The 23,297-nt window shown below is 47.8% G+C and overlaps 1 protein-coding gene across 4 annotated transcripts in view; it reads left to right on the top strand.

Annotated features, from left to right (window-relative positions):
• ULK1 (unc-51 like autophagy activating kinase 1) overlaps nt 1–23,297 on the top strand; it is a 99,211-nt gene that overhangs the window by 50,170 nt on the left and 25,744 nt on the right. For 3 of the 4 annotated variants that reach the window (XM_077835448.1, XM_077835449.1, XM_077835451.1), the window contains 6 exons: nt 3,199–3,281; nt 7,863–7,913; nt 14,844–14,932; nt 17,049–17,211; nt 18,490–18,550; nt 19,972–20,061. In XM_077835448.1, the coding sequence (XP_077691574.1) occupies nt 3,199–3,281; nt 7,863–7,913; nt 14,844–14,932; nt 17,049–17,211; nt 18,490–18,550; nt 19,972–20,061 (537 nt within the window). The remainder of the gene's footprint in view (nt 1–3,198; nt 3,282–7,862; nt 7,914–14,843; nt 14,933–17,048; nt 17,212–18,489; nt 18,551–19,971; nt 20,062–23,297) is intronic. The other variant, XM_077835450.1, reaches the window with a different exon arrangement.

Genomic DNA, 23,297 nt, shown 5'->3' with positions numbered 1-23,297 from the left:
GTGAATTGCTGAGCGCTCGGGAGGAGGCATTCAGTGATTAAAAATGAAACGGGGCAATGATAAAGTGAGAGACCTCCTTATTTATCAGCGCTGCATCTGAATTAGCAAAGCCCTGCTAAAAAAGCAGACCCCCCAGCCTTCCTTGTGTTACCATTTTTCTTCCAACGCCTGGATTTTGGAGAGTGTCTTTATAATGTGTGCAATGCTCTGTGCCATTTCTTGAGTAAACCTGGATAAAACGGCCTCCTCAGCCTGGCTAGTGAAACCCAAAACCACCCAAGAGCCCTCGCCCTCATCTGCCTGGGCAGTGCCAGGCTCTTGTTACATTCTCCTCGGGGCTAATCAGCAGGGCACACCTGTTTTCCCACCCACTGGCACAGTCACCAGAGAAGAAATGTAGTTTGGTTGGGGGGGAAGGGAGAGAAGGCTCTTTAAACTCTCAGTAGAAATCTCTGTTCCTCGTGAACTGACATGACTGTGGATGGATAAAATGTCACTCTGGGGTGGGAAGCTCGCACTGGGAGCAGCAAGCCAGACGGCCTCATTATTTTATGGTAATTTAGTACCAGTCAAAATAACGAACATTCATCGTCTGGATTTGCACAGCAAGTTAACACGCTCTGGGTGGGGTGTGGAGGAGGAATTGCTTTTATTGTTCATGTTAAATTGCTTGGCCTAGGCCTTGGAAAAACAATGCTGAAGGGTGGCCAAGCTTGTCACTTCTGAGAGGCAGCGTATAAGGTGGCAGAGGGGATATCGACACTTGGAGCCGGGGGGGGGGGGGTGATTCCCAAGGTGAGGAGACATGCCCATGCTGGCTCTGATCTAGCTAGCATGCTGAGAACGGAGTGTAGCCGCAGCAAGGCAAGTGGGGCACGTACGTAGCATCTCAAACCGGTATGTACTCGGGGCAGCTAGCCCTCCATGGCACTGCAGCAACAGTCTATTTTTAGCCCACTAACTATCAGAGCTAGCGTGGGCATGTCTCCTCCAGCTGGTGGTTATACTTTCAGCTCTAAGTGTGCGCGTCCTCTGCCATGTGACCTTACGCATTGCACTTGACCTGCTTGATTTTTGGCTGTAAAACTGCATAAAAGCTGAACCTTGCTAGGAAAAGGAAGCTGTGTCTTAGATGAGCTATTTAGGTTACCCATCGCCTGTGTGCAATGGATAAATAAATTACCACCACAGGACTCGGGGACTGGAGTCCATAAGCACTGGCATATTGGTCAGGATAGCTTGCAAAGCTGTGGTCTTGGACTACTTCTATAGTGTGTTTCTAGGGGTTCCGCTTTCTGACAACTACCTTGAACTACCTGTCCTCTTGGCTGTGACCACATGTAGCCTCAGTTTAATATTGGGATCGGTCTACACTGCAGTTGTGGGCTGTGATTGCGGCTCGTGTAGATGTACCTGAGCTAGCTTAATATAGCTACTTTGGGTCAAGGAGCAGTGAAGTCACGGCAGCATGGGCTTTACTGTGGGCTTTGCAAGCCTACCCAGGGTAACTACTCATGGGGCTAGCCTGTGCTGAAGTTCTCTCTGCTGGAGCTTCGCTGGTCCGGGACCTGTGCTGGCTACCTTAAAATTAGATCAGCTATGCCTACACCTTATGCAATCATACCCCGTGATTGCAACATAAACACATCCTTAGATGCATCCTCTCTGGGGGGGTCTAGATACCCTGCCCTGGGCAGGCATTTGTTAATGTTTTGTGCCTGGGAGAGATTGCAAAACACCTCCTCCTGCACAAACAAGGCTGGTGTGATGCTTGCAAAGACTGTTCTAGGAATTGCTGGGTCCGAATTCCTCTGAGAGAGAGGCCCAGGGCTTCGCAGAAAAAATAACTGACTAGTTTCAAAGCCTTCCAATATAGATCGTGCCTAATGGCTTCTGTTTCGCTCGTGACTGAGCAAGACAGTGTTAATGCTTGTCAGCACTCTCCCCTCTGGCCCCAGCCGCTCTCCTTTCGCTTTGTTTTCATTCATATCTCTGCCGGGGAGGGGGAAGGTGGAAGCAGACCAGAATTGGCAGGCAGGGGTAAATAGGTATCTGCTCCCCTTCTCAAAGTTAAGTTTGTTGCCCGCCTGTCCTGGGGTGGGGTTAACCCGGCTCCGCGGAGGTGGGCCCGAGCAGGCTGTGTGTTCCACAACAGCAGTTGGCTGGAGGCTCTGTGTAGTTATAATTCCTGTGCAGATGGTGCAGGGCATTACCTTAGCTGACCCCCAGGAGGGGAGGGGAGGCAGGGGAGGCTGTTCGACTGCAGGGATGGTGCTGTGCCCAGCCGTGATAAACGGAGCTAATGCTGACAGAGCCTGGATCTGGCTACATCTCATTTGAAGAGCTCTGCTGTCTCTGGGGGCAGGTCTCAGACATTATTCCCCGGCGCGGTCCTTCCTAGTCGCCGAGGGAAATCAACAAAGCTCTCTCCACTCATGCAAAAGCTGAATTATCTTTTCCCATCCCTAACATATACAGTGATTCTACGCTCCTCGCTGTGTGCCTGTGTGAAAGAACTTGGCCCCAGGACTGGACATAACACACCTTTTTCCCCTCAAGGCATATGCCTTTATCCCACTTTTCTTTTTACTTACCGTGGGGAAATATGGCATTCATTTTAACTTCTTGTAGGTGGCAAAGGCCCAGATTTTGGGGCACCTACTGTAAATACTATTGAACACGTCATTTTTTTGAAGGGCGGGTGCTGGTCTTATGTAAACTATCTGTGTCTTTTAACATAAACATCTAATGAAATCAGTTGTAAATTGGTAAAGCTGATCTTCAGGACCCATTGTGGGGTTTAACAAGAAGCTTCTATTGAATAAAGGGCTCCATCTTGGTGATCTGTTTTATTTACTCTGTGCTATATGTTGTACATGAAATAGACACTACTGAGAACCCAACCAGATTGCTATAAAATCATTCTCAAAAGCAAGGCTCTGCAGATGTTCGTGGAAGAGGTCTTTAAACTTAGAGGAGCCAGAGCTTTAACACTAGCAAAACAGGGATTTGGGTGTGAGCACCACTGGGACAAAAATAAAGTGGTTTCCTCTTTCAGCTCCTCTGCAGTGAGCGTGGATTCTGTTTCTAGCCCAACAGGTGTGAGGTGGGGCTTTTAGTTTGCATTAACTCATATTTAAGAGCTGTTCAAGGTGTCTGTAAGTTTAACTTTTGTTTTTAACTGTCTAAAAATCCTAGCATCCCCAGAGAGACATCCAGCCACCTGAGGCAGCTGCTACTGGGTCTTCTGCAGCGCAATCATAAGGACCGCATGGACTTTGGTAAGAGAGTCACCTATTCTAATGATTAAGACAAAACGAATGAAAATGGTGTCTGTGTTGGCTCTACCTCTTTAGTATCATGACACTCCAGGTCTCTGAGGGCTTGCTGATGCTACATCATGCGGTGGATAGAATTCCAGGCAGTTCCAGCTGCCCAAGGGTCAGCATGATCCTTGAATTTTATTACAGCTGGATGTGCCAACTGCAATCAGTGTTGACCCCAGTTGGCTTTGAACTTTTGCATCAGAATTTCATTCCCGTTTTTGGTGCTGAATGCCACCTGCCCTCCCTCGTGGACACCCACTCCCGGCAGTCTGGCCTTCAGCTTTTGTAACCTGCTTTGTGTGTGCCAAAATGACATGACAGATGAACATCTATCTGTGTCCTTGTCATTAGTCTGCATGCACCACCTCACCTCCGGTTCCTCTCCTGTGTCCGTTGCTACTCGCACACCATACACAATATGTATGATAGGTGATCCATTGTACATTCTCCCCTCCACCCGGGAAGCCAGCACAAGAAACCTCAACCTGTTTATCAGTTCCTTCCCTTGCCAGTAGGGTTTTCACAGAACCATCCATGTTCCCTTCCCAGGGCTCACCCTCAGAGGGTCGCCTGGCGCTTCTTATTCCCTGCAGATATCTCACCCAGGCTTTGTGCCTGGCTGGCTTGGAGAGCCTGCATCTAGGTCCTTCATCACAGGTGCCACTTCCAGCCAATCCTACTCCTGTGACCTGTGATGCTTACTCTGGTCAGGGCTCCACACAGGGCTCCTCGATCCCATGTTTCAGGGGAAAACAAGGCACAGGTACCCAAAGTCCCTGAAAGGAGCCAGCTCCCCTTGTGACAGTTCTGTTTGATCTGTTTCCACCCACAGCACAGCCGGCAGCTAAACCCTTTTCGACGGGGTAGAAGACAGAAGAAGACGACCATACCTCAGAGAGGGTTTTGGGCATTATAGAATGCATTCATACACAGGGGAGCAAATAATAAAGAAAATTAAAAGCTATGTTTTCATTGTCACAATGCCAGTAGCCAAATAGATCCATTTCATCTACCAGCCTCTTAGTCCTGGCCCTGTGCAGGCCTCTTTAAGTGGCTTCCCTGAAACTAATCTCCTGGAATAGAAGCCATGTTTCATCTTTGTGCTAAATATTAATGTAGTGTGGTGCAAAGTGAATGGCTACATATGCCTTTACCTAGCTAGCAGCAGTTGCCCTCAGAATGAAGTGGAACAGGGGAGGGATAGCTCAGTGGTTTGAGCATTGACCTGCTAAACCCAGGGTTGTGAGTTCAATCCTTGAGGGGGCCATTTAGGGATTTGGGGCAAAAACTGGGGATTGGTCCTGCTTTGAGCAGGGGAGGGGGTTGGACTAGATGACCTCCTGAGGTGCCTTCCAACCCTGATATTCTATGATTCTATGGGTGGCTAGCCACGTGGGTGTGGCTGCGTGTCTGAAATGTTGTTGCTCTTTGTCTAGGCTTCAGATAGAAGTGCTTGATTTTAGAATTGGCTATCTGGGTTTCCCTGATGCTGTCAGTCCTGGTTAATGCAAATTGGTTTGCTCTCTCAGTTGTTCTTTCGGAGTGGAACCTTTTCTTGAATCCCCTAATATCTAGATAAAATGTGTGCATGGATTAACCAGGACTGAACGTAATTACATCACCCTGGTTATGGAAGTTTGGATGTGGAGCAGGACGCATGGATTAGAGGAAATGTGCATTTTCAAAGGAGTGCTAGCCAATTCAACAGATAGACAGACAGGCCAGAGCCTGTTCAATGGTTGCGTATAGGTCTTCTGTTGAGAGTGGTATTCACCTAGTGCTGTGGGTTTCAACCTTTTCCAGTGACCTCATGTTACAAAAGAAAATAATTGGGGGGTCCCCTTCCATCTAGTGATGAGCTGAATATCCATAGCCGCCTGCCCCGGACTGGTTCATGATCCGCTGGGGGTAGTGACCTTAGATTGCATTGGGAATAACAGTCATGACACTTGCAGCAGATTCTACTGGTTTATGGCTGCTGCCTGGTTCTTATTACTGTGTGTGTTGGGGTGGGGGGGGACGTTCCTTAAGTGACACTCGTATACGATTCACCCCTTTCTGTGGTGGAGTCGCCTATATTCTGTCCATAAACTTCAGCCAAGCCACTCCTTTATCAGCTGCTTTGCTGTGATTATAATTCACACATCTTGATGCTACTGGCCATGCCAGAGTGCTGCCAATCAGTCAGGAGACAGCCAGGCCATGATTTATTGAGAACCGTGTATGCCTCAGCACCCTGGTCTGATTCTTTCTTCCTCTCCTCGCGGGGCTAAGTCTTGCCTCCCGCAGAGAGTGTTTGAGCTCCCTCCCTACTTGTGACGAAACTACCCAACTGTCTTCTCTTTCCAGGCTCTCCTTTCCAATGCCAAGCCTTGGACTATTCTGTGGGTCTGGAGGCTGTTTTCTATTGAACACACACAGGCTGAATGGGTCTATTGGCCCCTCCCTTTGCCTCTCCAATTTTGGTATTTAAAAAAAAAAATCCCTGTTGCTTTCACAGCAAGTGGATACAAAAGTATATATTTTATAAGGGGAGGACTTACATCTTCTAGTGCTCAGAGAATTATAATATATAATAAATGGGTGACCAGATGTCCTGATTTGATAGAGACAGTCCCAATATTTGGGGATTTTTCTTATATAGGTGCCTATTATCCCCCACACTTTATCCCGATTTTTCATATTTGCTATCTGGTCACCATATATAGTCTGTGTATAGCCAGGATTAAGTAGTGAGGAGCTCTTCTGTGAGGACTCAGGTATATTGTTTCCCCTTTCTCCCTAGAGCTCTCAGTGAGGATCAGTTTGCTGACCCTGGTTTCTGTTAATCCCCCTTGAGGTGCGTGGATGGCCTTGTGAGCATATAGCCCCCCTGCGCTACAGCAGGTTCATGTAACAGCATTATGTGATATTCTGAATGTCATTTAATTGGCAAGGAGAACAGCAGCCGGGAGGCTTAGAACCTGGTCTCCATGGTTTGGTGCCTCTCTTAATTCCACCATCATTTAAAGGAAAACCACACGAGTCCCAAGTTTGTACGTTTCCTGTTGTTGATTTGGCAGCTGTTTACATTGCACTTAACACTTATAAAATCGTGGATGTTGCAACAGGAAATCCTCACTGGGAAAACAAGCTGAACCCCCTGGGTTAGCCAGATGATCATTCGTGGGCAGTGACTCACGCTGCTGAACCCTGAAAGATAATAGTTGTTGACTAATACAGGAGGGTGACAGTGTGGGGGCAGAAGGTGAGAGATGGGGTGAGTCTCGGAGGGAGGGTTGGGAGTGAGGGATGAAAAAGGTTCGGAAAGTCTCTGCAGTGAGCTAGAACAGGAGCACTGTGGGAGGTAAGAAGGGGTTCTACTGCCATCAGTCAAGAGAGTGGCTGCCTGCAGCTGGCATTTAGGAAAGCCCAGGGCTCTCTGCTTGTGACCTGAGTGCTGGATGGACAGCCTTGGAAAAGGAAGTTCCTGCCTATCGCGGCAGGACTGGTTAGACTTTCCAGGCAGTGGGGCCCCCGAGACTGCAGGTTTGACTGCAAGTCATGGAGGCTCTAGCTCCCTTATGGACGGGTTATAATTTAGTGTGATAAGTATATAGGCTCCTCTGCTGTGTAGTGCAGAGGAGAAAAAGCTCTGAGTTGATTTGTTGCTCCTTAATGATACCCCGATTACCCAGAGATATCAAGTTATCGCCCTCTTAATTGTTGGACCACGTTAGGTTTTCTCCTTCTCTTGTGTAACAGAAACCTCCTTCACTTATCCCCTAAATCCTATCTGCACCCACCCCAGTTTTCGACATGTTCCCTATTCTTCTCCGTGGCTTCTTGCAATGGGAGTGATTCCCCATCCCTGGCTGGCATGGCATAGGAGTTCAGTGCTGGTGGGAAGATCATCTTGAACCTAACATTTGTCAAGCCTCCATCATTTTGGTACCCAGAAAAACCTCTCCTTCCATTTCTAATGCAGTTAATAGACTCTGAACGTGTGCTAGAGTGCATGTCAGGGTTGAAGCTTGCAGTGGAATTTGTCTTACTTTTTACTGTCATGTGCAGACAGGAGAAAGAGCGACTAGAACAGGCTGACTGTCTACTCCTTCTCCAGTGCCATGCAGAAAGAGTTGCTCTGTGGTGACCTCTTGAGCCCCCCGTAGGAATCAGGATAATTCTCCTTTTATCGTGTTTTGGCAAGAGGCATTTTCTCCCCCTTATCATCTGCAATCTCCCTTACTTCCTTCACAAAAGCATCCAATCCAGACATGTCTAATCGTGCCTTCACCCCTCTGATTCTCCAGCAATGTACACGCTCTTGTGACTTCCCAGGACACAACAGGCTTCCTTGAACTGGCCCTCCGTCCAGTCCCCAGCCTGTCTCCTTAGAACAATGCTAAGTATAACTGCAGTGTATGGATAGTCTAACTGGGACAAGCAGACTGTAGATCACAGAATGGAAAAATACCAAATAACTTTCCCAGCTTTGTAAACTGTTTGGACACACAGCATTTTACTTACATTGAACCGTTATTCCTCTATTTTCAGATGAGTTTTTCCATCACCCTTTCTTGGATGCAAGTGCCTCTATGAAAAAATGTAAGTGTTAATATTTTTCTTAAAACTTTAACAAGCCATGATTTACCTTCCCCAAACCACTAAGCCCCAAAAGAGAGAGCTGTCTCCAAGTCCTTTTGGTTATTTGAGCATTGACTTGGGCTTCACCACTGGGTTGAGTTCAAGATCTCTGGATTTTGCAGCTGAAATTTATTTGAATCTTCTGAATTATCTTCAAAATCTGGATTTCCTTGGTCTGTTTAAGGACCTAAAGTGGAGTAAATCTAGCGTGTGTGTGTGTGTGTGGGGGGGGGGGGGGGATGGCTTTCTTCTTGGAAATGACTGACCTTACAGTTTTATAGGTACTTGTGGGTAAACAGCATTATGCTGCTTATATCTCCCTCTCACCTGTGTGTATAAGACCATTAATAACAGTGGATGGTGGCCAGGTTGTAAACTAATGATCTAATTGTGAAAATGCCCCAAGCCATGTATCCATTACCCATTTGTTGGGTTGCACTGAATAGCAGATACTGGAGAGCAGTGCAGTCTTTTGGACCAAATCCAGGTTTTAACTCCAGGTTCTTCCAAGTTCTCTTGCTTTAGAGGGGTTTATTTTGGATACTTGTGACTGAAGCCAGTTGAAAAATTGAAAAATGTTTTCCACTGGCAATTCCTCCCCCTCTTTATTTTTTTAATCAAAATTTTTTGTATCTGTTGCAATTTTCCAACCAGCTTTACTCATCTCCTTTTAAATTAAAAGTGGAATTCAGTGGCCAACCCAGAATCACTATCACGGTACTGGGTAATTTTCCCCCTGACCAAGATGGCTCCCCCTTATAAGGGCTCTATCGAGAGTGCACGACCATTGCTTTTACAGAAGGACTCTCATTAGACCTTTTCTTAAGCTTCTGTTTAAATACTGGAGACAAGATTTTCAGCAGTGGCTGGCGATTTTTGGAGGCCAACCTTGAACTATCTCGAAAGGGCCTCATTTTCAGAGGGTGAGTGCCCGGCACTTTCTGAACATCAGGCCCCTTTAATGGGTCTCAAAGTGGATGCCGAAAAAACGAGGTGTTGCTTGTCACTCTTGACAGTCTTGCTGTAGGAACACATGGCTCCGAGGCAGGAGTTCTGGTTTATCCCTGATATGCATTGTAAACACTCCCCCACCTTAACTGTGTGCTTAGGTGACCATACCACGGGCAGGAAAAGATTCTTCTGGTTTAGGGCCACTTACAAGCCAGCCCGGCCCCTACCGCCAGCTGCACCATCGCCATGTGGGGTGAGCCCTGCAAAGCGGGGCTGTCCTGCAGGCGGGAAAGGACTCTGCTTGCTTAAGGAAACTCCCAAGCCAGCCTGGCCCCCAGCACCAGCCACGCCGCCACTGTGTGGGACAAGCCCTTCAAAGCCTGACCGCCCTGCAGACAAGGAAGGACTCTGCCTGCCTCGGGAAGCTCCAAAGCCAGCTCGCCCCTCATCTCTCGCCACACCACCACTCTGGGGGATGAGACCCTCAGTCTCTGACCTACCTGCAGGCAGGCAACGATTCTCGCAACCCTGGCTTGCTCACCCACCGGCCCAGCTCTCATGTCCAGCTGCACTGTCACCATGGAGGGCCAGCCCTGTACCGCAGGGAACCCCAAGCAAGCAGGAAAGGATTCTCCTGACTTGCCCTCCATTTCCAGCGTCACCCACACCCTCAGAGTGCGGAAAGCAAGCGCACCACCACAGCCAGGGGAGGGTTCTCCTGTCTCGGCCTTCGCCTCCAAGTGCACCTAGGCTACTGGTGCGGGGCACTGGCCCTGTACAACGGCCACCCCTGCGAGCAGGTAAGGACCTTCCTTATCTGAAGCTGCCCGCCAGCCTTCCCCGTCCCCACCACTAGCATATGTGTAAAGCCTGGGACAGGGAAAGACTGATATTTCTTTAAACAAGGAGAGGGAAGAAGTTCCTGTCGTTGACCTCAGAGGTCTTGGACTGTGGTCTTTTGTGGGGAGGCCTGTTGTTTGGGTCGATGGCTCTTGCGGCCTGCCCTGGTCTGTACTCTGACAGTTGGCTGTAGTGGATGCACCCAATGGATGGAGGCCTTCAGGAGATTGAGAGAGTTCCTGGGGAGTTTTGCTTGGACTGCCAAGAGCTGAGATGACGGGGGTTAACTTGGGTCCTTTTGATCCCTGCATAGGGAAGATAAGGCAGGAAGAGCCAACTTGAGAGAGGTAAGCCAGGGGCATGGGGTATAATATCGCTGTCACTTGAAGTCTCGTCTGAGGCATGCAGGACATCATCTGACAAGGGTCTCCCTTGTGATTGATGCAGTTTAATGCGAGGTCCATGCCTAGCAGTTACACTTTGACTTCCTCAGGGATGAAGCCCCCTGACTTCGGACGCAGAACATGGACCTGGCTGGGTGCTGCTATAGGCCTCCTGTTAGTCCATCTAGCCATTCCACTCGACATGGGAGTAGGGAGGATGGCGGAGGTGGTGAGGTCTGGGTAGCTGCATCTGACCTTAGATGGAGAGTATGTCACTCCCAGAATGGATTCATTTGTGAGAATCCCCGTGCCAGGATCATAATGGGAATAATTTTAGAGATTTCCTCATTGCTTCTCTGATATCCTCGTCACACTGGAACTGATAAGAAAACTGCCACTGACTTCAACAGAAGCAGGACTGGGTCTCTAGCATTTCTGTCTAAGAGATTAGGACACCTGTAGCCCATAACCTGCTCTGGCTTCCAGTTTGTTTCCAAGTAACAATTATTATGAAATATTTGTATTTGGGGAATCAGGTAGAGGCATCAACTAAGCTCAATGCCCTATTGTGGGAGGCGCAGCACTTAGAGACATACACTTCAAGACAGTCCCTGCGCTAAAGGGCTCACAGATTACACAGTGAAGACAGACAGAGGGTGGGAGAGGAAACAGGCCTGTGTAGGCGAGGTGATTTGCTCCAGGCCACATGGCAGTCTGCAGCAGAGCTAGGAATGCAACCCAGGCCTCCTGAAGCCATCTAATGGCCTGTTCTGAGGTGTATTTCCCTCCCACATCCATCCTCCTCCATGGTGAGACAAGGGCCTCAAGTCTGTTGGCCTTCAGGGCATGCTGCAAGAGCGATCTGCTTGCCACTGGCTTTAGCCTGAGTGGTGGGTTTGGGGCCTTGGGTTTTGTTAACTTGTGTTGTCTGTCTTTGTTATTTATTTAACTTGTGGGTTTTGTACCTGCGATGAGAGATGTATCTTAGAAGTGTAAAAATATCAATAAAATCCTAAAATACACCCTTCTAGTAAGAATGTCATTTGTCTGTAGATAGATGCTGTAGGGCCTTGGATAGGTGCGTGATATTGGTTACAGTGCATTATCGGAACCGAGCACGAGGAAGCATAATTAAGGCTGTTGTGACCAGTAAATACAATTGCATTAGCTGGGGTGTATACTGATCACCATATTTGGGGCTGGGAAGGAATTTTCCCCCAGGTCAGATTAGCAGAGACCCTGGAGGTTTTTTGCCTTCTTCTGCGGCATGGGAGATGGGTCACTTGCAGATTTAAACTAACATAAATGGTGAATTCTCTGTAACTTGAAGTCTTTAAACCATGATTTCAGGACTTCAGTAACTTGGTCAGAGGTTAAGGGTCCAATCAGGAGTGGGGTGGGTGAGGTTCTGTGGCCTGCAGTGTGATAGAGGTCAAACTAGATGATCATGATGGTCCTTTATGACCTTAAAGTCTATGAGTCTATATTGTCCTCTCTTTTCCCCCCTATTTATGACTAATGTATCACTTGATGTCTCTTTGAACCTGGCTTGCAAGAGAGATGCCAGGTAGCATGACCAAATATTATGCATTAATGTGATACATAATACTGGTGAGATGGTTCAGTGTCTGGAACAATATGTTCAGTTTGGTGCGCTTGACCTATAGCTCTGATGCCAACTTTCTGATCTTACTATGCGTACTCACAAAGCAAAGACCAGCAAAATCATCTGTAAATCTAACTACCTGCACACAGTACAATAGCTACATTTCAAATATGGTATTTTCTGAAACTTAAAGGTTTAAAGGGGAATTTTTACTTAATTCATCTTTTGCTTCTGTACCTTGCAACCTCCAAAATACTGCCTCATCAGGAATTGATGCTGAGGCTTCAGCGATTAAACATCAACAAAACAAGAGAGCTACAGAGGTTTACCAGATTCTATCCAGCTGGTTTATATGACAAGTGGATGCCAGATGGAGACTTTTTACACCACGTTTCAGCCCCAAATGACTTTTCAAGACAAAAGCCCCGGCGAAATAAAGTTTCTGCTGGAAATCATGGCACCCTATTGGTTGCAACTGCTTTTGCGTAGGCCTCAGTCCTGCACTAAGAATCGTTCAGGGTTGCGCCTACTTGCTTCTCAGAGCAAAATTGCCCCTTTGGGCAGTGCTCTGTTTTGGATTCTGTTGGCATGAGACTACTGATGTTGCTACCAGCTGGATGATAACTCCATTGTTGGGACAAGCTGGAGAAGATAATTATGAGAGCTAATGCCTTTGTTACCATGATGCCTGGCAATTTTAGGATTTGGGGTGAGGAACATAATTCATGTTACTGTCTCTCTGTCCAGTTTCCAGGTGAAAACATCATGTACCAAAAAGTTTATTCCTTTAAAATTTTAAACTGAAAGTGAATGCCTTGCGGGCAGAAAACAGGACTGAGTGCATTTCTTTCAAGCGGTTGTGTATTGCTGTCATTACCTGATTGTGCCTTTTTTGGGTAAAGGGGGAATCAAACATATAATTACAGTGGAATCTGACTAATTCACAGAGACTGAAAGCCCCTGCTGTAAATGACCAGATCTTGTGAGTTAGCCTTCTGATCCTGCAATGAAGTCAATGGGGGCCCAGGGAAGAAATAATAAAATAACAATCAAGGAGGCTGCATCCAAAGATGCATTTAGTTCATTTACTTTAGCAGCTGTCATTTAGTTTGAATTCAGCTACATCGTGGAAAAGTCTTTCTTCCTGCCCTTAGATTTATGGAACACCTTTCCAGTGCAAATAGACAAAAATAGAAGGAAAAGCTCCAAATTCAGCCGAGTTCCCAAATAGTAAAAATGATCGTCCAAGGGAAAAATAAACATTAAAGCAGATATGGCAGTCAGTGTACAGTACATGGTGCAGTTTATTTTGTAAAAACAATAAAATCTTGGTAGTGGAAGACCTCACTACAGTACGTGTCTGTGAGGCCTCCGCTAAGAGTTGAGGAGGGTTCCTAGTTTCTTTGTGCAGATTTGGCAGCTGCAGTTGTTTGTACTTCCTGTCACAGTTTGCAGGCTAAAACTGGGGAGATTCTTTCAGGCTTCTTGTTTTCCAAGACATTGAGAAGGCGGTTGGGACTGACCTGCAAGCTGTCTACATGTAGGAATCCCAGTGATTTCAAAGAAGTGCTGCATGGAATTGGGCTCTCCACCTACATGTGAGTTCACCCAGACTTTCTGGTTTGTTCCTCAAGCATAGGGCGCGAGAGCCGGCCATGCTATTAGACATGGGAGCTGAAAATGCATTCTGGGTATTTGATATTTAACTGAGCATCCTGAGCCTCTGATCTTCCTTCCAGAATTCCCATTTTGGGGATACTTTTCTTTCTCGGCAGGGCAGCGTGTTATAACAACATGACTTACTGAGATTGCAGTCAAACCCACCCTCGGTATAGGCATGGGAGTTACAGAAAAGGAAGCTTTCCTCCCACAGAGATGTCCTTGTCTATGGGCTTAACCCTTAGAACCCTGAGGATGAATAGACGACATCCTTGGGGTTCCAATACAAGGGACGGGAGATCCATCTCTCTCCTCTTCTCTGGCCCTTGTCAATGATTCTGCTTTCTTTGTAGTATCCTCCCTTTATCTCTGGCTACTGAGGAAGCCCTCCTACCTTCTCTTGGGACACCTCCTTCAGCTCTTGCTCCCTCACTCTGATCCTCACTCCCAGCCTGTGATCATGGAGCCACTTTTTACTGGTATAAGCTGGGGCAGGGGAAGTGTAAGGCAAGGTCCACAGGCAGGCCAGAATAAAAGGAGACTTGTACGATGGGAACAGTTTTAATTTCTGCCCTGTCAAGAGCCCAAAGGATCCCAGCTCTTCTTGCCAGTAGACCATCTCTTCCCCTACCACCCATGCACACACACCATCACTGAACATTGCCCTAAGGGTTAAAGAAATGAATGTATCTCCATGTAGTTACCTGGCTGTTAAAATAAACATAAGCCTTTCATTGTAATATTTTAACATTGTTCACCATGAAGCAGTTTTACATGGAGAAGAAAGCTTTCCTCTTCATAATTACCCTATTGGGATAGTCAATTATTTTTTATCAAGGTCCAGATTTCTTAGTCAAGGTATAGTCAAGGTCCAGACCCCAGAGAAAATAATTTTAAAAAACCATAACAGTAATGATGATGATAAGTAAATAAAAAGATTTTGGGGTCCATTCAAAAGTGTCTGGTGGTACAGATTTGACCCATGGTCTGCCTGTTGACTACCCCTGCTCTATACCGTGTACATGGAGTAAGTATGCCCAATCCTGTGGGTTAATAAAACTAAGGCAAGGCTGTAATTTTCTGACAATGCAGATAGGAGAGAAGAGAAGTGAAATGACTATCTTCTGGATCCACGTAAACCATTAAAATACCAAAACATCTCCCAGGTTACTGGGAATGGGCTGCCTTAGAGCTGACCAGTAAGCACATTCACAGCTAAGGTGGCCATGTGTCCTGCAGGAGTACCATAATAAAGATAACAGATGTCAAATGGCCGTGTGGGGGAGGCAAGTTTTTTCTCATTTAAACTGGACCAAATGTTGGTTTTCCCTCCATTAAATGGCACCAACTGGTATATGAGATAAACCTGATGGGAAAGAAGACTAGAAAAGCCTTTTTAATCATTGCATTGTTGGCTGGTCAGAACGTTTAACGATTTCTTTCTGTTCCCAGCTGCTTCTGTGCCAATGCCTTCTTATCCAAGCTCAGGCTCTGGTAGTTCCTCCAGCAGCTCTTCCACTTCCCACCTGGCCTCACCTCCTGTAAGTACAACCCGCAGATGTCTGGGGGGGTTTGTTAACATTCCTGATGGTGCCTTGGCTGCTGTCCCTTTCTGCTTCGCCATCTTGTTGGATCATTTGAAATAGGTCCTTTGCTGTCACTGTCTGAAGTTGCTGAAGATTGTAATACCTTAGCAATTCAGTCTGTGCCTGTTGCAAGCTCCTATGCAGTATGACGTGGGTTGGGGTCCTAAAGTGACTTTCTGTCTCCACCAGGAGTGCTTCAGTTTGTCTTTATCTATTATGCAAAGAGCCTGCAGTGAGCGAGGCTTGCATTAATGACACCAGCTGGTGTCAGTAGAGCTGTAAGACTCCTAAGAACCAGAACAAGTCATTAATTCAGCATCTAACGCTGGCTGCCAGCTCTCTGCCCTCGAGCCAAGTTTGACAGCACAATCCACCTTCTTTTGCAAGGTGAACCTGCCCAGACGCACGTTCGCCAAAGCTGTCTGCTCAGGCCCAGACCTGCCACAGTGTGGTAGGCTTAGGAGAGTGGATCTGAACGGACGTCTGTCCCCCCTCATTACTTAACCACTAAAACTTTCCTCTGAAGGGCTGAATGTTAACCTCCCAGCAAAGTGACATCCCCCCAGCTCACCGAGTGGATTTCAGAGACTGTCGGTGAAAGTTGCCTTTTGAACTTCTTTGTGCAGAGGAATATTGGTGTGATGGGGATAAGGGAAGAGGGAAATGGTTATGAATTTTCTTGTTCCTCCTTTGCAAGATTGCTTTCCTATTAGGCATTTTGTTCTTCCTAATGTCCCTAGACCAGGGGCTCTGAATTTGCAGGTTACACGCCTCAAGCGGTGTCGTGAGTAGGTGTTATGAGGTTCTGAGGAGAAGAGAGTCTGGGGGTGGGTGGGGTGCGCATTCCTGGTATGGGAAAGGTTGGAACCCCTGCCCTAAGCTAACCCAGGAGCTCTGATGTTCAGGGTGATCTGGAAGAGGGGCTCTTTGCTCTTCATATCCTTTGGACTTCACCGAGTTGGGTCACTGGGGGCAAGAGTTTTGTTCATTTCTCTTCCTCCTGCAATTATCATCTCTCTTCTCTGGAGAGGAGGGGCTGGCCTAGGTCGTGAGATCTCTAGCACTCATGTCACACTTGATTAGAGAACATTGTGGCCGTCTCTCCTGTCCCTGAGCATCAAGAACGCCTAGCCTGCTCTCTGGCTTGAGCAGCACATGAGAGGTACAAACTCCCTGTCAAGCCACTGAGTTAGCAAGAGGTTTCATATACTGACCTTGCTCTAGGGACCCAAGTGAAAGTTGCTTTAATTCAACCCCTTGGAGATCTCTCCCAGCCCCAAACAGCACTTGGTTGAGGAATGGCTAAGGCCTATATAGCAGACATGGTCGATATGCTTCCTGCCTAAGGGATGGCAGAAGGGATCCTTCTGAACCACTCACGTTTCCCCATTCCCATCCTTAAAGTGTCGATGTCGTGGCACTCGTCCCTTCTGGCTGAGGGGAAGGTATAATGCAGCTCTCCCTGGAGCCTGTCCTGCCACTGAAAGGACCATTTGGTATTGACTGACCACTCTGAGCTGCTCTTGATTCCCACAAGCCCTGCTCCCCAGGCTTCACTCCCCACTTATTGCGTCCCAGCCCCAGTGAAATATATTTGCACAGGTCAGTGCCTCGCTGATGACCCTACGTTCTGTAAACGTACCCAAAATCCAGCTACTGCCGTGGAGTGAGTGGATAGCAGCCGCGTGCCAGCAACAAAACTAACCCCCCTCCCTTCCCATCTCTTCCTAGTTCTCCTTGTATTCCTTCTGTGGTGAGCTGGTGGTCTATCCATCAGGAAAGTCTAAGCAAAGAGTGGTGCCTACCTCGGAGAAACTATTCTTATCTGGGGTGCATTTGATGTACCAGGGCCATGTTTTGGTGATCAAAAGAGGCACTGTTCTGACTTGGGTTTAGCTTTGAAAGATACGGTTCTTTTGCACTCAGTAAAGGAAGCGTCTGTTTGTGGCGAGTTGGCAGCCCCCGTTTATCAGCAGAATTTTGGCTCTGGCTTTGCACAATTTAATTTAGAGAATCTAGCAGAATGATGCATAGCTGTATTAAACTCCGTGTTTGTTTTCTTTGCTTCAAGCAGTCCATAGGAGAGATGCAGCAGCTGCGGGAGAAGGCTCTGGTGTCTCCTGCCCAGGATTCCCCTGGTTTTCTGCATGGGTCTAAGGACTCCGCTGAAAGCAGCAGCAAGAATTCCTCCTGTGACACTGACGACTTTGTTATGGTCCCAGCACAGTTCGCAAGTAAGGCACACTGTTTGTAGTGTGTTTAGAGACCGTGCAGAAGTGAGGCTGTTTGTACACTGAAGACCGCTTCTGGAAAGCCAAAACACTGATAGATCTGTACGTTTTGACTGTAAAGTGGGAATGTTTTGGTTCCCCAGACTGAGGAAACATCTGGCACGGTGATTGCATTGTAGTACATTCTGTAACTAAATAGCTTCAAAGAAAGGATTTGAGAATAAGGAATCTTTCAGGACATGGACCTGAATTGAGCATGAGAACTGAAAACCCCAGTGGGGGAGAAGCAATGTAGGCTTACATAGATCATAGAACCTCAGGGTTGGAAGACACCTCAGGAGGTCATCTAGTCCAACCCCCTGCTCAAAGCAGGACCAATCCCCAATTTTTGCCCCAGATTGCTAAATGGCCCCCTCAGGGTTTGAACTCACAAGCCTGGGTTTAGCGGGCCAATGCTCAAACCACTGAGCTATGCCTCCCCCCTGTATGTAGCAGTAAGTACGTTCATATAAACACATGTACACAAAGAAGAGGACCCCCATTCAGCAATGCACCTAGGCATGTGCTTAAGTCTGTGTCTGTTCAGCAGAGCACTGAAGAACATTCTTCCAGTTAAGCATGTGCTTATGGTACTTTGCTGAACTGGGGATGAGGCCCTCCCTTCCTCATCTCTCTTGCAAACATTTGAACTTTCCTGTAGGCTTGGAAGGAAGAATGGGCTCTGCAGTGTGTGTTGGTGCATGTAAGTAGAGTGTGAGAGAAGAACTCAGCGTTGCTTTTACTCTCCCCAGTAACAGCAGTGGGAGCCGTGTACTAACGTCTGACACTGTTCACGTTTCCAGCATTTTGAGCATTTGGCAGGGTGAGCTCTTCTGTGTATCCAGCTGCCACCTCACGGGGTCAGATTGGAATCTTGCCACATGGGGCATAGATGTGTTTGAGCCCTACGTGCAAAACATGCCACTGCATTTGCAAAGCAGCTAACGGCTTGCAACAAGGGACGCGTGTCTGCTCCGAAACACCTCTGTCAAGTCTCTGCCCCTTTCCAAAAATACCTCCTTTCAAACCAAATCCATCAAAGCCTGAGGCTGTGGGGATCAGAATGAAACCAGCTGCTGGCTGCACTGGTTCAGCGAAACAGAGATCTTAAAGGCTGCTTAGGATCCAAGTTCCCCCTGGTCTTGGAGAAGCAGGAGATTAAAATCAGTCACTCTGAACATATAAAAGCTTTTAAGGACATGACCCAAACCTAATCCATTTCTTCACTTTCTTGACACATAGGTGATCTAACTGCTGAGGCAGCAGGAGGGAAACCCGTCCAGGACAGCCTGATGTACAGCGAGTAAGAGCGTTAGCCTGTTAAGAATTAGAATGGTTAGCCTCTGGCACGGACACTGCATTAAACGCTGCTGGGCTTGAGGGGATGGAGAAGGGATTTTGCTCACTTAACTCTATATGAGGCCCTCTCTTTGCTTCAGAGATGACTCTCTCAGTGACCTAGTTGCAACTTGCTTCCTGTTTGCACCATAGTCTCTCCTTAAGGTCCTGCCTGTACAGCAGCCTGGAGATGTATTGTAATGGGCCCCCCAGACATGGGCTGTATTTTTAGCATAGAGAAACCTTTACAATTTTCTAGGCCTTTGGGATGGGGAAATTTAGTGACTCGTAGAGAGAAAGCAGGGACACCGGGGAACTGCAATGCTCTCTGATTCCATTCCCAGCAGTATGCCAGCATTCACTGGAAGAGATTTGGGTTGGAACCCAGCCCAGCTTGCTGGCTAGCCGCTTTTCCATCTGCCAGGCAAAGTTCCCAAGCCCTTTTCTCCTGCCCGTATGCAGAGCCTTGCTGCAGACTTGCGGCAGGACTAGACTCTACGATGAGGTCAGTAATAGGAAGAACCCCGACTCTTCCCTTCTGTACCCCTCTGCCAGGGAGCATTTTTTTTCTAGAGAAACTGGGGAGGGAGAGAAAAGTCTTTGTCCTAAGAAAACTGAGGGTGACTTGTCCACAGTCCCTCAGCCTTGTCTTGAGGAGTGGGTGTTGTGTCCTATCCACTCCGTGGGCCTGGGAATCGGGAGACCTGTGTTGGCTTCTAGACTTTGCCACTGACTCATTGCATGACTGTGAGCAAGTCTTTACCTCCTGATGGCTCGGTTATATCAGCTGTAAAATGATGGGGGGTTGGTAACCGTACACCTTTGCAAAGCCTTTTGAGATCCTTGTATGAAAGGAGCTGCACAAAGGATAAAGGCTGACAATTTATTACTAGACTGATGAATAGTGCAGTGGGTTTGGAGCAGATGCTGCTGTTACTATCTTTCTATTATTGATTTAATCTAACCTCAGCCTACTCTCAGCCAAATTCACAGCCTTCCTGGTAATTGAGTTGCCGTTCCATTGGGTTTCTTGGGACAGAGCTGAGGGACAAGGAAGAGTGGTTAAAACTAGCCTCCAATTCCTCTTTAAAAAAAAAACAAAAAAACAAAAAACTCTGAGGACCTGATTCTCATTTACACTGAGGCCCTTTTAAACAGGGCAGAAATTACATGTACACCCACATTGAGGCCCCCTGGCAAGGGCAAAGGAGAGGAGAGGGGAATGGATTGCTTCCCACAGCGTGTGCCGGGGCACAGTTAACTTACATTCCGACACATGTGAAAAGGACTCGAAGCCTTGGGGGGCAAAGCTGGGGGGAGTGGTAGGGAGCGGGGAAGTGCTGTTGCCCCCTGGGCTCTAACAGAACTCTCTCTCTCCCTTTCCAGGAGTTCTCTGGTGACTTCAGCCGGAGTGGAGAGCCAGGCAAGGACCCCATCCCCTTCGCCCCCGTACAGCACTTCTCCCAGCCCGGCAGGGTAAGAGGGAAGCTGGTGAGATTGTTCACCCCAAAAAAACAAGTTTTAGGTCTTGATCTAACTCCTGCTGAAATCAAGGCGTCTTTCCACCAATGTTAATTTGGGGGTGGAGTCAGAACCTCACAGTGAGGCTTGGCCTTGAGTCCTCGAGTCAAAGGGCAGCAGCTACAATAAAAAAAACTAACCAGAAAAACTCAGCAGCTTCAGGCTCAGCCCAGTCCTGGATGTGGAGCCTGAACTCCTCAAAGGCATTCCCTCCCCACCAAGAAAGGCAAGGGGAGAAGGAATCTGAGCTGGAGTTAACCCCCTGTGCTCTGGAGACCAGGGAGCGCCCTCAGCCCCCATCCAGAACTTTACTAATACTACACAGATGTGAGACTGAGCTGAGTGCAACCCATTGGTGGAGTCCCCCTCTGTGCCTAGTCCACGGAGAATACAAGTGTTACAGCTAGAGAACTTGGCTCTTTAGCTCAAGCTGTAGCCACTCTCACTTTTAGCACTGCAGAGTCCTAGTTCAATCCCCAGTGTGCCAGCCACGGTGGCGACCGTCACAGGAGCCCAAAGGCACTGCTTTGGCTGGGGCTTTTCCAATACCACCATGTTTTTCGTAGGGCAGCTCCTCGCTTGCATCACGTGTCTGTGTAGCTTATTTGGGAGCGATTTTTGTTTGTCTTTGTGGAGCAGGAAAAAAAGAACATTGTATTTAACTAGGGGAAAGGACCTCGCTGCTCACTGCAGTGCTGGAACCCACCACAGATGTAGCCGCCTTGCTGCGAAGAGGCTGCGAGATGGAGTTTGTCTTATCTTCTGAGGCCACAACAGTACTGCGGCTGTGAGTGGCTGGTCTGGTGGGTAGGCGGCTGAATCTGTGGGAAGGTTGTCTCCCCATTTGTTCCTGCCGTCGAAGGAGGCGGTTCGGCCAGCTCAGATATTTTGAGTCTGCGTAAGACCCCAAGCAGCTCTCTGCTCCACACCTGAGACGGGTCGGTCCTGCTGCCAGATAGAGCTGTTCGGTTTGTAGTGATGAACTGCCGTGGGTATTGGTATAACTGGCTCGGCTGACGGGAACAGCAGTGGTCAAGAACCTTCCTCCTTTTGGTCACAGGTTCAAATCTAGCTAGGCCTAGGCTGACAACGGCCCATGTGAAATGAGTTTACAGTCCAGCTGGCCACACACCGAAATCCAGCTCCACCAGTGACTCTCCTTGTCTCTATTTGCTCGTAAAGATTGAATGCACATGGAGACTGATTTGATTGACTCCCACCCTTCAAGGTGGTCCATTGGCATAAGAAAGCTCGCACTTGCTCTCTGAATAACAGGGAGGACTTGCGTGTCTTAACCTGTCGACCGGGCACCACTTATGAGTGGGGAAATTCACCCTGAAAAAACTTAAAATGCTAAAGAAGTCCCAGCCTTGCATTGTGAAAATGCTCCTCACCCAGAGAGAGCCCATAATTACGTGCCATTGCTTAAACCCATATAAACATAGGGAAGAAATAGAGCTCAAAGCCTTGCTGACATGATCGGACTAATTGGCTGGCACGTACCACGGCTCAGAGTTTAACTGCATGAGGCTTCTCATGCCGTCACCTGCTAAGCTTTTTAACAGCTTGTTCTTTAACTGATTCGTGTACAGCCATGGGATCAGTGTTCATTAGAGGATTCGGGCTTGCCCTAAAGAGCGGTGGGTGGAAACGCACGGAAGGTCATTGCAAATGCTAGCTCGCTTTTCACCATGCCCTCTCTCCACCAAATCAGGATGCCTGCGTCCCATTGGCGTGGAAGGTGGAAAATCACTGCTAGTTACATGAGGGTCTAGCATGCCACTACCCCACTCCCACTCACTCATTCCCAGTAGCCTGTGTGGAACGGACCTCAAACCCTGCGTCTACAGAGACCCCAAAGAGAAACTATCTACCCTTCCAGGAAGGGGAAGAGACCACTGTAATGTAGGACTGGACCCACCACTCCACCCCAACAAAACGGAGTATGTGGGGACCTCAGCCACCCTGCGGGTGCTTCTGAGCTGGTCCCAGCAAGGTGTCTTCACTTCACTTCACCGTACTTGAGCATGGGCTCTGCTGCCCTTTGACTGCGTGATGTCGCTCAGGCCTTCAGCGCTTCACTGCATGCCATTGGCAGCAGGAGGCAACACTGGCTTTTCACTCTCCCTTTGGCACCACTTCTTAGCAGGCTGGAGCTCTCCCTTTGTTTGTACCTTTTGTCTTGCAATCAGCATTTTACCTCCCTCTCCCGCCCCTCCCTGCAGCGCTGGAGGCAGCCCAAATGGGACAGATAGCAAAGGCTGTTTGAGATTGGCTGGTAGAGAAGTGTTTGCCTCCAGATGTCAGTGTGCTTTCTGGAACTACGCTCCTGAACGTTAACTAGAATGTCACCTGACCAGGATTAACCCATATTAACTGCTAGGCTTTTTTTCAATCACTTCCCCATTGAAGATGTCTCATAAAATTGTGTCTATGTACTACTTTTGCTGTGTCTCAGATTGATGGGTTTAATGCCACTCTCTCCGAGCACTTTTAGTTACAACTAATTAGCTGAACTCTCTTTCCTTCTTGATCTGTTGGGCTCTGAGAACTTCTGGACCGCTGTGGTTTGAAAGACCTCCAGATATTTCCAATGTCTAATACGTACTAGGTTCAGGTTTAGTTACCAGCTATTTGTTGTCTGAATCAATTGGTAAGTTCCCTGCATGTCATCTAAATTTGACCTCCTCGTTTACAGCATACATGCAGTATGGAAGGTTGGCCCGTAGTGGGACTTGATATACAGTAGCTCTTATATGAGGCCACTCTTTGACTCAGTAACTTCTCTTCTTTGAAAGATGCAGGCCTGGGTTAGAAGTTCAGTCAGTCAGGCAACCTGCAAGGTGAAGAGTCAATCCTTTATCCCTTAAAACTTCAGCTGTTGCCCCCACAGACGGCTCTACGTTAGCTCCCAGATATCTCAGCCAAATCACCGTTCAATTTATATCTTATTGCACCCGTGTATCCATCTGTATGATATGCCCTGTAAATTCCCCTTACCAAAGTGTCGCTGTTCTGCTGACAAACGCTTCAATAGCCTGGACCTTAAATCTACATCATCATTCCTGGTTTTTCCCCACTCCTTTTGCATGCACACGCACTAGCTTGTTGTTGTGGGGCTGAGCTTATGGGACATTCCTAGCCTGATTATTCTGAGGTGCGAAGCAGCAGTAGTTCACATAGACTTGATT

The sequence above is a fragment of the Eretmochelys imbricata genome, chromosome 15 (assembly GCF_965152235.1).
Source record: "Eretmochelys imbricata isolate rEreImb1 chromosome 15, rEreImb1.hap1, whole genome shotgun sequence".
NCBI classification, from domain to species: Eukaryota; Metazoa; Chordata; order Testudines; family Cheloniidae; genus Eretmochelys; species Eretmochelys imbricata.
This window is presented reverse-complemented; position numbering and strand designations above follow the sequence as displayed.